This window comes from Chiloscyllium plagiosum, unplaced genomic scaffold, assembly GCF_037043375.1.
Source record: "Chiloscyllium plagiosum isolate Xiang-an unplaced genomic scaffold, Cpla_swu_hap1 HiC_scaffold_32, whole genome shotgun sequence".
In the NCBI taxonomy this organism is placed as follows: Eukaryota; Metazoa; Chordata; class Chondrichthyes; order Orectolobiformes; family Hemiscylliidae; genus Chiloscyllium; species Chiloscyllium plagiosum.
In genome coordinates, this window is record NW_028270170.1 from 14,776,414 (window position 1) to 14,790,875 (window position 14,462).

Here is a 14,462-nt window from a genome sequence, read left to right on the forward strand (position 1 = left end):
CACCCAGGGAGCTGCCAGCTAATCAGAGAGCAGCAGCATTTCTAGCCCAGTGGCGCCACCTCAGGTGGTGGCCACTCCTGGGACTGCAGTTCCTGGGACTCCAGTGTTCATCAAGGAATCCCCAAGTGCAAGGAGATTGGGGATCACTGAGACCAATCGGGCAGATCCTGCCGAGCGAGGTGGGGGGGGGTGGTTTCGAACCTGAGGGAAAAGGAAGGGGTCATCTGACAAAGATTGCACTTGACACTGTGGGGGCCCACTATGAGGCATGGCTACCCGACTGGCAAGACAATCCTGTACCCCTCAACCCTGAGCCCATGGGGAGTCGAAAAGGAAAACCTGGCTGTCTCCTTACATGGCTAAGTGCCCGCACACAAATAGGGTGGCATAGTAGCTCAGTGGTTAGCACTGCCGCCTCACAGCACTAGGAACCCAGGTTCGATTCCCGTCTCGGGTGATTGTCTGTGTGGAATTTGCACATTCTCCCCAGGTCTGCGTGGACTTCCTCTGGCTGCTCTGGATTCCTTCCACAGTGGTGAGGTGAGGTGAATTGACCATGCTAAATTGCCCATAGTGTTCAGGGATGTGTTAGTTATGTGCATTAGTCTGGGGTAAATGTAGTGTCATAGGGTAGGGGAATAGGTTTAGGGTGGGATACTCTTTGGAGGGTTGGTGTGGACTTGTTGGGCGGAAGGGTCTGTTTCCACACTGGGGGGGATTCTATTCTATTCTAAATACCAGTAGCGTAGTAACCCCTTATCATTTTGTACCACGCTGCCTCCCAGCATTCCCCTGGGACTCCATAAAATGCCAGCCAATAACTGTATCATCTTTAACAGGGTCTAATATGAGGACCACACCACCACAGACGAATTACATTGTGTTTTATTTGCTCAATGCACATTAGAGAGTGTGCGCATTAATGGGCATTGAATAGTTGGGATTGGGGATGGTAAGCAATGATGACTTCTATAGTAGAATAGCCTTCACATACAGTGTGATGCTGGGGGCTCAGTAAGCTCCATCACCAGAGATAGGCTCAGAACTCCCATCCTGCTGTCTGTAAGATCTCTGAATGAAGCCCAAAACTCCTGAGGGAAGTGGACACAGGGGATAGGCAAAAACTGTTCCCATTGTTGGCAGGATCGAAAACCCGGAGGGCACAAACTTAAGGTAATTGGGAGAGGAAGCAGTGGAGACAGGAGGAGAAACATTTTCACACAGCAAGTGGAATGTGCTTCCTGAAAATATGGTGGAGACAATTTCCATTGAATTGTGAAAAAGGGAATTGGATTATTATCTAAAACTATGCTGTGATTCTGTGAAATCGATACTTGGGCAAGATGTCAATTAGTGCCAGTGGAAACAAACTTTAACAAAAACCATTGTTAGTGGGAAAAAATATGGAATTTTTTTTAAAAACCCATACACTACCAGAATATTACTTCATCCCAATCTGCTGGGATGGAAATCTCTCGATAAAAATCTTCTCACAATCACTGATATTGTGTTACCTTTTGGAATATATATGTGTTCATTGAGACAAATACCAGTGTCAAGGACAGAGTTGACAACTCAACAGATCTCTGGAAGACCAGAGAGTAGAGCAGAGCTTACTGCACATGATGTTCAATAATCTAATGTCTCTGTGTTTGATTAGGAGAGTCTGGAAACTAATCTATACTCACTGTGCTTGATTGGTGAAGTGTGGATGCTGACTCAGAGCTAAAGGAAACAGACACCACAGAATATTCTAGAAGCTTGGATAAGCGTGATGCGGATGTTTTGTGATTGCAGAAATATTTAAAAGCACTGGTTGCGAAATCTGTCACACATTTAGAAACTAAATTTAATCACTACATCACTCTATGAGTAAATCAGTCACGTAAAATATAATTGAGGCAAAATATCAGAATGATGTTGATTGAAGCTCTATATGCATCTCATTTATACCAGATCTAAGCTGGAAGTGTTATCAAAACATGAGGAAGGCAAAAGTGATCCACTCTCAAGCATTTTGATGATTTCAAGCTTATGTTCTTTTTGCCTAAAATATCCCTTTTATTCTTCCATTTTAGGGACTCCCAGGTACTCCAGGTGTTCCTGGTATTCCAGGACCTCCAGGACCACCAGGATCTCCAGGAATTCCAGGATTGTTTTACTATAATGTAGGCCCATTCAGTAACTGAATCATTTTCATTCAGCATTGTCTTTCTGTTTAACTAAGGCCTACTACTTTATTGTGTTTGCAGAGAATTTTCCCTGTTCCTCCGAGACCTCACTGCAAAATACCTGCAAGTATTTCTTTTTAATTGGCATGGTGTAAGGTGTCATTTACTTCAGAATGATATATTTCATAGTGAGTGCAAAGGACGAAGGGTTTTCAATGCACTTGGTAGGGTGGGGGCGGGGGATGGGGGGGAAGGGGTGGCATTGCAATTTTCCCTGTCTCTCTATTTGATTGGCGTAGTAGGTCAAAGAAACCAGAGACTGTCCAGAAATACAGGAATGGGTGTGGGCTAGTTTCATCTCATCAGTGGCAGCACCACTATTTTGAGAGGTGTGGGAAGAGGGAGTTCAGGGCTAGGAAATGCCATTGGCCAAACCAATTAATGCTCATCAAGAGCCCTGTTCAATGTAGCTAATTCAGACCGACTGGAATGTACTTGTCAACCTTCAGTTTCCCAATACGATGGGCGGCACAGTGGCTCTGTGGTTAGTACTGCTGCCTCACAGCGCCAGGGACCCAGGTTCGATTCCAGCTTCAGGTCACTGCCGGTGTGGAGTCACATGCTCCTCGTGTCTGTGTGGGTTTCCTCCAGGTGCTCCGGTTTCCTCCTACAGTCCAACAATGTGCAGGTTAGGTGGATTAACCGTGTTTAATTGTTCCATTGTGTGCAGGGAGGTGGATTAATCAGGGTAAATGTAGGATTATAGGGATAGGGTGGGATGCTCCTCAGAGGGTCAGTACAACCTTGATGGGCTCAATGGCCTCATTCTGCACTGTAGGGATTTATAAACTACCTGGAACAACCAATGTTCAAGTCTGAGGTCGGAAGAATTTTCTTTCAACACGGGGTTGTGAATTTTTGGAATCCTCTGCCCGAGAGAACTGAGAACGTTCAGTCATTCACCAAATTTAAGCCAAAGGTTGTTAAATTTTGACCACAAAGGGAATCTTGGGGATAATGTGGGAAGGTGGACTTGAGGTGAAGTCATATCCTGTCCTGCACAAACTGACGATTGCATTTGTTAGTCCTGGGTGTGATTGTGACGTTGATTCTTGATTGATTAAGCCTGAGTGTTGACTCAGAGCTAAAGTAAAGTTGACTCAGATGCCACAGAATGTACTAGAAGCTTGGGTAAACATGTTGAGGGCATTTTATGATTGCAGAGATATTTAAAAGCACTGGTTGCAAAACCTGTCACACACTTAGAAACTAGCGTGATCCCTGCATCACTAGTGTCATAGAGACGTACAGCACGGAAACAGACCCTTCGGTCCAACTCATCCCATCTGACCAGACATCCCAGTGTGACCTAGTCCCATTTGCCCACATTTGGCCCATATCCCTCTGAACCCTTCCTATTCATATACCCATCCTAAAGGGCATGAACAAACCAGGTGTGTTTTTTGCAATAGATAACAATGGTTTCTTGGTCACTGGTATAGGGACTAGCTTTGGATTCCAGATCTTACGAGTGGAATTTAAATTCTATCACATGTCTTGCTAGGATTTGAACCCTATTAACCTGGGAGTGAGTACAGATGGGATGGATTGGGAAGATTTTGGGTGTTAGCTCATTTTCATGCATTGCTGACCATTAGCTTCACAGCTCGCGCTTTTGTCACCTTCAATAATTTGACTTTTTCTTTCGGCAGGTGAATCAAGACATCAGGAGCCCAGGTATCTGCACATGTTGTAGAAATGTAATTGCACTAAAATTGGAAAATATGTGGCACGGTCCCAGTTTTTGCCCCAGGTAGACGGGAGCAGGGGAATCGAGTCTGCCCCATCGACCCGTGCAGCAGATTTTAGGTAGTCACTGAGACGGGTCGGTGCCAAGGTGGGCTGGTTTGAAGACGTGTGTTGCTAGAAAAGCACCGCAGGTCAAGCAGCATTCGAGGAGCAGATGAATCAATGTTTCGGGGTAAGCGCTTCTCGGATGCTGCCTGACCTGCTGGGCTTTTCCAGCAACACACTCGCGACTCTGATCTCCAGCACCTGCAGTCCTCACCTTCTCCTGGTTTGAAGACATGCAGAGATTCTCTGGAATTTGGTCCTGGTAGCTTTAGATCACGGATTCCCAACTATGGCACATGACCCTCAGTGGGGTCACAAGTCGAATGTGAGGCTGGGGAACTCTGAGGCAGCTCTGGTGATTTTGTGAGGAAGACCTGGATTCAACAGTTCCAGGATTGGCTACAAGGCCTCTTTAAACATGCATAATATTATTTACCCGTGGATGAGGACTAATCCACTGAGCTTTGAGGTCCTTTCACTAACACCTACATAGCATACAAAATGTGTGGTGCCTGAGTTTTGTTTCTGTGCCTGTGTCCATGCTGTTTGAATGCTCATACCACTCAACCACCCTCCCCCTACCCTACCTCAAATTCTCACTCTGGCATTGCGCTGTGTGTAGCATTAAAATTGAGCTACACCAGAATTAGGTTGGGAACCATAGTTTTAGATGCTGTTTGCCACTCCAGCCCTTACCCCTCACATCTTCGCACCCTTCCTACATACCCCCATGCTCCTTATAACCCCATGCTAGCTCCATGCCTACTCATGTCCGCACCCACCTCATCATACTTCCCATGTCCTCTCATACCCGTGTCACCTCCATAGCCCATTGTCCAACAGGAAGACCTTAGGAGCTATGTGGAGACTAAAAGCAATGAAGTGCCAACAACCTAATACAACTCTAATGCCGATACACTTGGTAATGGAAAAATAAACTCCCATTCAAAAATCTAATTCAAAGCTTTTAAATCTCTTCAAATTCAGACAGTAATTCTATAATGTGATGGTTGCGTTCTTGTGCAACTCCGCATTATAGAAAATTCACGCTAGAGAAACAGCGCATAAAGTGTTGGTGACATAATCGCCAACACATGTTTTAAAAGTTTGTGCTTTAGAAACAACATCCCCATTATGCGCATTATAGCAGAACAACCTGTGGTTAATCTTTCATAAGAACAAACCTTTCTAATCAGACCCCCACACCAAAGACAGCTAATCCTATTAGCCTCATTTAACCGATAATCAAACTGTGAACTCAGAATGCCCTGCTGAGATAATTGTTGGTTTTGAAACTCAGCAAAGTGTTCATAATGTACAGTGTAATAACAGTCCTGAGGAACTTTTAACAAACACTTCTGCTGAAACTGTACAGTCAATTGTCAATGTAATTTTTTTTAAACTATAACAGGTTACTAGTCCAGTCAAGCTCTGTGCAAGGGAGTTTTGTTTTCAACTCTCAGTGACATTTTAAGACTTTTATTCAAGTTTAATGAGTGGGGGAGTTTAAAGAACTTCAGATCACAACACTTAAACAGATGGTATGTCAGCCCTTTGAGATGAATATTTACTACATCTCACTGACTCGTGACTCGGTCCTCTAGATTACGTATCTTACAACAACCAAAATGGGATTGGTTTGAAATCATGACTCAGTTTAAATATCGCTGCTGAGCAAAGCACCCTCCCCCTTCACCCAGTCCAGCAAAAACATTAATCGGTCACAAATGAGGGAAGGTCTTCAGAATCTGGCTACTGCCTTTCATTTTGAAAGCTCAACAGAGTCTTCCATACTCTGCAAAAAATCTGGCTGGATTTTTAGCTTCTCATAATGGCAATTTGTTACAATTTTAGGAGCCCGTCTTTTGTAGTTAATTAAAACTTTACCTCAGTCGTCTTTCACAAAAGAATTGAAACAAATCCCAGAAAGCAAGTCCTTGGAACAGTTACCAGTTAAAGCTGTAGTTTTCAATCTGTCAGGCTTTTTGTTGCTTCTGCGTTTGTTTCAGTCCTTGTTCAAGAAACTGTGTCCCTGACGAGGCATAATCCTAATCTGTGGCACTTCTCTTGAGCAGCAATCATTAACAAGAAATCTCAGAGGTGGTTTAATGGAAACTTCGGCAATAAAGAATGTTTGCTCATAGAAGAGACATTGGGAACTGTAAAGAATTCATAGAATCCCTGCAGTGTGGAAGCAAACCATTTGGCCCATGGAGTCTATACTGACACTCCAAGGAGCATCCCACCCAGTTCCAATCCCATCCCCATAATCCTGCATTTCCCATGACTAATCCACTTAGCCTGCATATCCCTGGACACTACTGGCAATTTAGCGTGGCCACTTCACCAAACCTGCACATCTTTGGACTGTGGGAGGAAACCAGAGCACCCGGAGGAAACCCACACAGACACGGGGAGAATGTGCAAACTCCACACAGACAGTCGCCCGAGGCTGGAATCGGACCAAGGTCACTGGCGCTATGAGGCAGCAGAGCTAACCACAGAGCCACTTTGCTGCCCCTAAGTGTCAATTCTCATTGCAGACAACAGTTACTTATGCAATTCATAATAATAATAATATTCTAATTAAGAAAACCACTTGCAGCCTTAAGGCTGAATTCTGTAAGAAATAGGAACAGAAGGTGGCCATTCAGCCCCTCAAGCTGCTGTCCTGGTCAACAGGAATGTGGCCAATCTGCCCCGGTCCTCAATTCCTCTTTTGTGCTAGCTCAGCACAGTTGTCAATTCCCTGATTTTTAAAAGAAAATCTATCACTTCTTCTAATACTGATAGTGATCTAGCTTCCACAACTCTGCAGCAGAGATTTCCAGACCTCCACTACCCTCTGGGGGGAGAATTTCCTTTGTGTCTCTGTATGAGTGTCCCTGTATTCTGTAATTATATCCTCTAGTTTGAGATTCTGCGACTTGTAGAAACATCTTCTCAACATCCTGCCCAGTCAGATGCACATAAAATCTTGCATGTTTCGATAAGATCACCCCTCATTCTTCCTAACTCTAATGTGTACAGGACTAACCTATTAGTACAGGACTAATCACATCCCTCACCCCAGGAACTTGCCGAGTTAATCTCTTTTGAACTGCCTCCAGTGGCAGTCCAGTGACGCCCCCATGATCCAGAACCCAAGGATCTGGAATTCTCATACAAGATTCAAAAGGGGAAGTCCAGATGATCAGGATCCGGATAGCTTTAATGGTATTAGTTAAAAATCACATAATGCCAGGTTATAGTCCAACAGATTTATTTGGAAGCATTAGCTTTCGGAGTGTTGGTCTTTTGACTGGTCGCTCACCTCATGAAGGGGCGGTGCTCCGAAAGCTGGTGCTTCCAAATAAACCTGTTGGACTATAAACTGGTGTTTTAACTTTTTCCACCCCAGACCGACACCGGCTCCTCCACATTATTGGTATTGGCAATTGGAAGGGAATAACGGTTGAGATGCTTTCTTAAACTTAATTCAAGATTGACCCTGTTATTAAAGACAGAATCACCCATGGTAGCCGAATATTGTGCTATTCATGAATAGTCCTGGCTGACCATTTTTAAAACGCATGTTCATCTTGTGGCAGTGATGAGTCAAGCTCTCCCAGCCACCTCGAGTATGTCTCATGCAACCTGCAGGTTCAATGAATTCCCTAGTCTCAGTAGTTGTCATAACGACCCTTCTTGTTTAACAATTGCCCTTCAGAGTTGGAGATAATAGTTTAGCAAGCCAGTCAGTCACTGGCATGGACACAATGGGCCGAAGGGGCTCTTTTTGTGCTGTAAAACCTCTATGACTTTGATGGTTCTGCATCCATGAATCTGATTAAAGCCTGTAGTGTATAGGATCGAACTGGTCCTCACTGAAATGAGTGCACAGAGGTGGTACTGCCTTTTCAGAGCCAGCTCTCAGAGTGCCAGAATTTCTGACACTGCTTTTTTTTTTGTTTTTTTAATAAACCCCCACACTCCCGCCTAACTGCGGTAGTGCTTATTATTATTTTTTTCCCCCAGCACCCATGTTGTGTGTGTGCAGGTGTGGGACATAGTGAACGACACAAGATGTACGAATCTTTATTCGGTTTCCACCACCAGGAAGAAAGGAAACACTCGAGTGGCCAGTGACAAGCAGTGCCCTTCACAAAGGGCAATGCTGTGTGATCAAACAGTGAAGGGGAGGGCAGGGATTAAATCAAAATAGAATTGGAGGGGGAAATAATGCACTCCACTCCCTGCGGCGACTGCTTTTTTCTTACCTGTCAGCCTGAGCTCCCTGATTGGACCAGATTAACAGCCCAATTAGTGAACTCCTATTCTATGTGAGGACCAGTTGGCTGACTTCATTACAGTCACAACAGTGACATAAAATCCCTATTGGAATCCTGTCCATGCTTTATTACAAATTAATTTTACATGTGAAAGAGCCTGTTCCCTGAACCTGGCAGATGCTTTGGACACCTGACAACAGGCCACTTTCGAAATAGAGCCAATCACGTCACTCGATGTTGTTGAGGTGGGAAGGTGGCTGCTGGAGGCTGTTAGCAACAACAAAAACTTGCACTTACTTAGCGCCTGCATGGCGTCCCAGGGGCATTTGAGCACAGAAGTTGACACTGATCCAAACAAGTAATTATCAGGGGAGGTGACCAAAATCTTGGGCAACAAGATAGGCTTTAAAGAAGCATCTTTAAGTAGGAAAGACATGTTTAGGGAGGGAATTCAAGAACTTGGGGGAACAGCTGAAGGCAGTCAGACTTGACACCATTGACTACACCTTGGAAAAAAATCCCAATGGGTGTTAATTTCAAATCCAGAAGTGGGATAAGTTTGGAAGAAGTCATCTCCTTGTTTTGGCAAATCTATAATGTTGAAAATATAGGAAAATGTATAAAACGTATGAAAATATACAGCACTCCTTAAATGCTTTCATCCACCAACTATTGTTTCCAATGATTCAAGTACCAAGTTCAAGGATAAATAGTTAATCTTGAATTTCTACAACGTATGATTTTGAAAGTAAAGGTGTCAGCTCATATAAAAATGGAAAGCAATACTTGCTTGGCCGTTTACATCAATTGGATTTATATAAGTTACATATTGTGTTAAAGATAGTAATCAATGAGATTTCATTAGCTTGTTGTGTCCATAATGGGAGCTCCCCTGACAATTGACTTACCTGTTAACTAGTTGGTGTTAACAATCAGGCAGGAAGCTATACCAAGATGGCAATTCCATGAAAAATGCATTCACAGTGATGGAAGTGTACATCAATGTAATAACATTGAGAAAACGATCCTGGCATCTCTCTCTCACTCACACACACACAAATATACACACGCACATACACACAACGTATATACACACACATACACACACACAAACAAACACACACAGACACACACACACACTTTGTGACCCAGACATAACTAAACACTATTCTGTTTCTTTCTAGACCTGCAAAGTACCAAACCCAATGATAATCTCTTTGACAGCAGCCTGAAGGTAAGCTTGTGAAATGACCCATACTTCAGTCCCAATGATCATTGATGTCGTTATCATCTTGACCAAACCTGGGTTTCTCACTGTTCCCACCGGCACTCTGTTTCGTCATTTAATCCATCCTGCCCTGCCTTTCCACCTTGTTGCCTCCGGATCCCCACTCCAACCGACTTAAATTCTTTTTACAAATCTACCTTTCTCCTGTTTCTAATGAAAGGGCATCGACCTGAAATTCTCCACAGATACTGCCTGTTCTGCTGAATGATTCCAGCACATTTTTTATTTCAGATTTACAGCGTCAACAGTATTTTGCCTTTGAGTATCCAACATATTGTTTCATGTTAGAATTAGAATGAGGCTTATTGTCACGTGTACTCAAGTACAAAATACAGGAGTACAGTGAAACGTGTACCACGTCACCACACAAGGCACCATCTTAGGTATAAAGTTGCTATGTACGGATCTTAGGTACAAAAATAGAGGAATAAAGAGAAAAGCTAAACGTTCTCTGTTACATTCTTCATTGTATAAATTAGGAAGGTAAAGAAATAAAGTTAAAGGGTAAACATTACAATCCTTCTCCTGTCTGCAGTCTCTCCATGGTGTGGGCTTTCCAGATGTGAACTTGCTCTCCCTGCACCTGCCAGGCTCGAGATCTCTGACAGACTGACCGCCCCAGTCGGCCGGCCAATTCCTCTGGGTCCCCAGCCCACTGGCTGAATGGCCTCCTCTGTTCCTATGACTAACTCCCTAGAGATACCAGGCTTATCTAAGTTAAAGGTAATGTCACCATAGTCCCGAGGACCATAGAGTTGCTCTGTTGTTGGAGAGAAATGACTGGCGGTGGCTAACCTGAGGTTCACCACGCCTCAAGTGAGGGTGAGGTTGAGAAGGTGGGACCTTTGTGGTAACTTCAGCTGGTATGACAATTGAACCTGCGCTGTTGGCATCACAATGTGTGGCAAACCAACCATCCGGCTAACTGATTAGATTAGATTAGATTACCTACAATGTGGAAACAGGTCCTTGGGCCCAACAAGTTCACACCGACCCTCCGAAGAGAAACCCACCCCCCTATATTTGCCCCTGACTAATCCACCTAACACTACGGGCAATTTTAGCATGGCTAATTCATCTAACCTGCACATCTTTGGACTGTGGAAGGAAACCGGAGCACCCTGAGGAAACTCATGCAGACACAGGGAGAATGTGCAAACTCCACACAGATAGTTTTCCGAGGCGGGATATGAACCCGGGTCCCTGGTGCTGTGAGGAAGCAGTGCTAACCACTGAATCACCAGCTAACATTAATTCGACTGGCAAAATACACATAAAATCGAACCAAGTCTGGGACAAATTTCTCTCAGTTACCTGGTTGTTAACTGTGGAGGTAAGATGAACAATCTGGTTTCCTCCCACAGTCCAAAGGTGTGCAGGTTAGGCGATTGGCCATTGAAGATGCAGGGTTACAGCGATAGGGTGGGGGGTTGGTCTGGGTGGGATGCCCTTTGATGAGTTAGTGCAGACTCATGGGCCAAGTAGCCTCCATCTGCACTGTAGAAATTCAATGGCACTCTGCTATGTTTCTGAGGGAGAAGAAAAGATTGGCACAAGAACATTAAGAAAAGAAGTGTCCCATTTTGTTGCAACTTACTCTTAAATAGAAACCCAGGTCCTGTCTTTCACATGGAATTACACGTTATGTTGAATCTCATGCATAATGTTTCTCTGATGTTTATAGATTCGCCTGTGTTCCTAATGCAATATGTTAAATGTACTTTATACGATACAGAGCCAGGTCTTCAAGAATGTTGAACTCATGCTGAAAGCAACTCCAATGGTTCCAGAAGGTTCTCTGGTGTATGTATCAGAAGAAGGAAAAGTTTTCATTCGACTACATAATGGTTGGAGAAAACTCTGTGTGAGTATATTTGTTCCCGGGATCTGTTAATGGGAGTATTGCATTTACGTAGCACCCTTTACCCCCCCTCTGGGTGCAAACGTCAGCATTGGGATGTCTAGCCAGTGACTGTTGTTGATTGGGGTCCAAAGGGCTCAGTGGTTAGCACTGTTACCTCACTGCGCCAGGGACCTGGGTTCAACTGCCCCCCCCCCCCCCCAACCCCGGCGCCCAGCTGACTGTGGAGTTTGCACATACTCCCCATGTCTTTGTGGGTTTCCTCCCATGGTCCAAAGATGGGCATGCTAAATGGATTGGCTAGGCTACATTGCCCATAGTGTGCAGGCTAAGTAGATTAGCCATGGGGAATTCTATGATACTATGGAATAGGAGTTGTAGTATCAGGCTTTGTTAAATAAGAATTTTTCGAAGTTGAAGAAATAAAGGGTTCAAAATCACGGCAGTGGATATTTTGCTCCATTCCCCCACGCATTGCTGGCTGAGATATCGATGGCAGGGGTGCAGAGTCTATCCATGGTCAAGGCGACTGGCCTACAGTAGCTCAGCATTGGGAGCAGCATTGCTGCTCTTAAGGCAGGATTCTTATCCTTTTCTCGTCTGGAAGTTCCGTTTTCGGGAACTGGCAGCCTATAAGACAGCTGACAGGTTTTAGCCATTCTAAACACACCCCCCACCCCCATAAGGAATAGTGGCCAATGCCAGAATGACAGGCAGTCACACCTCTCTGGATTGAGTCTAGTGCTGGAAGTTTCCGGATTGTGTGGCGATGGTGGTGTCTTGGGGGCCAGGTACACCAGGCCAGGCAGGTGGAAGGTTAAAGGTGGCACATGATCTTAGAATCAATGGGAGCCCTGTAGTGTGGAAAGAGGCCATTCGGCCCATCAAATCAACACTGACTCTCCAAAGAACATTCCACCAGAACCAGCCCCCACCCTATCTCCACAAACCCACATTTCCCACAGCCAATCCACCCAACCTGCACACCTTTGGATTGTGAGAGGAAACCAGAGCACCCAGACAAAACCTCTGAGACACGGAGATGTAGTGATTGTAACGAGGTCAGCCTGGTGGACCCCGTAGAATATGAGTTCCCTGATTGGGGCTGTTAATTTGGTCCAATCAGGGAGCCCTAGCTGACAGATATAAACAGGATTAGATTAGATTAGATTAGATTAGATTAGATTACTTACAGTGTGGAAACAGGCCCTTCGGCCCAACAAGTCCACACCGCCCCGCCGAAGTGCAACCCACCCATACCCCTACATTTACCCCTTACCTAACACTACGGGCAATTTAGCATGGCCAATACACCTGACCTGCACATCTTTGGACTGTGGGAGGAAACCGGAGCACCCGGAGGAAACCCACGCAGACACGGGGAGAACGTGCAAACTCCACACAGTCAGTCGCCTGAGGTGGGAATTGAACCCGGGTCTCTAGCGCTGTGAGGCAGCAGTGCTAACCACTGTGCCACCGTGCCGCCCAAACTGGCCATAAACAGGTCCAGGCAGCGGGCCGTGGAGGGGGTCGTTGGGGCCAATTGCTTGCCCCTCTTCCATGGTCACATTCAAGCCTGGGTGTCTCTGGAGAAGGAGCACGCAGTGTCCCTTGAGCTGCTCCGGAAGAGGTGGCCGCCACAGGGAGTAGAATGTATTATTCCTCCCTCCAACTTGATTTTGATGTAATCCCTACCCTCCCCTTCACTGTTTGATCACGCAGCATTGTCCTTTGATGAGAAGGGCAGTGTTTGTCACTGGCCACTTGGGTGTTTCCTTTCTTCCTGGTGGTGGAATATCAATAAAGATTTATGCAGTTGTTGTTCTTTACTGTGCCCTACATCTGCACACACACGTCATGGGTGTTGGGGAAAAATAAGCACTACCGCTTTTAAAGAAAGAGAGAAAGAATATTAAATATAAACAGGAGTGTCAGAGGTTCTGTTCACCCTGAGAGCTGGCTCTGAGGGAGCTGGAGCAGTGCCAAGTGCTATGCTCGTGTAAATAAAAGGGTGACTTGGTGACAGGAAACCCGGCCTCTGTGGAGTTATTTCAGGGGAGAACATGCAACTCGCACATAGACAGTCGTCCAAGGCTGGAATTGAATACGTGTCCCTGGAGCTGTAAGGCAGCAGTACTAACCACTGGGCCACCGTGCTGCACCTTAACAGCAAAAAATTAACCAAGTTAAAGACTTTTTGACGAGTCGGGAGTGCCTCCCCCGCGCGCTGAACATCTGTCCACGCAGCTAATCGCTGCCAGATGTCCGGCATGAAGTCCTCATGCAATGGGTGTGGTACCTTCATGGGAAAAATACCAGTGGAGACAAAATGAAAACGTTAAATAGGAACGAAGGCACACTGTAGGCCTCACCTAGTTGAAAAAACTAATAAAATGGGCAAATGTGACTTAAAAGGAATGACTCATGTTGTGTACTTCAAAATAGAGCTCCAGTGTGACCTGCGCATTCGTTTCCAAGTGTTACTGTGTTTTTTCCCCTTCTATGTCGGGTCTCCCCAGTCCCTCATAAAACCTTCAGGAAGTTTAGAGCTGACAGAATGCCATCCACTGGATTTTACCAATCTCTCACTTTCCAACACGCCAAGGGGCATAGGGTTTGCTCAAACCCAGTGTAGTGAAGTTTCCTTCTTCGAAAGCGTCAGAGGAAATTGCTTCCACTGGCAAGAAGGCAGACACAGATTGGAGGTTAGTGAAAGGTTAGAGCATCGCAGGTTTAACTCACCATCTCTTACTCCCCGCTGGGAATGTGCATGCGTGCAGTTACCTTGATGATGTGCACACTGCACAGTCTCCAAAGCACAGAGAGTCATTCCCAGCTTAACCAGGCAGTATTGGAATACTCCTGCAAGCATTACTCCCACTTCTGCCCACTTTGTATCTAATTTGTCATTTTACAAAAAAAATGAATAATTTTATTGGAAACCTCAGATGTTGCCCTGTCCCAATCAAAAGAGGGGTTTTCACCAAGGGAACTGCAGAAAGGTTTCGGATCTGCTT

The 14,462-nt window shown here is 45.1% G+C and overlaps 1 protein-coding gene across 1 annotated transcript in view; it reads left to right on the forward strand.

The window, feature by feature from the left end:
• Positions 1 to 14,462, forward strand: part of LOC122539835 (uncharacterized) — a 141,513-nt gene that overhangs the window by 109,772 nt on the left and 17,279 nt on the right. The window contains exons 19-23 of the mRNA XM_043674932.2: positions 2,079 to 2,168; positions 2,253 to 2,294; positions 3,884 to 3,908; positions 9,481 to 9,530; positions 11,320 to 11,448. Coding sequence (XP_043530867.2) covers positions 2,079 to 2,168; positions 2,253 to 2,294; positions 3,884 to 3,908; positions 9,481 to 9,530; positions 11,320 to 11,448 — 336 coding nt within the window. The remainder of the gene's footprint in view (positions 1 to 2,078; positions 2,169 to 2,252; positions 2,295 to 3,883; positions 3,909 to 9,480; positions 9,531 to 11,319; positions 11,449 to 14,462) is intronic.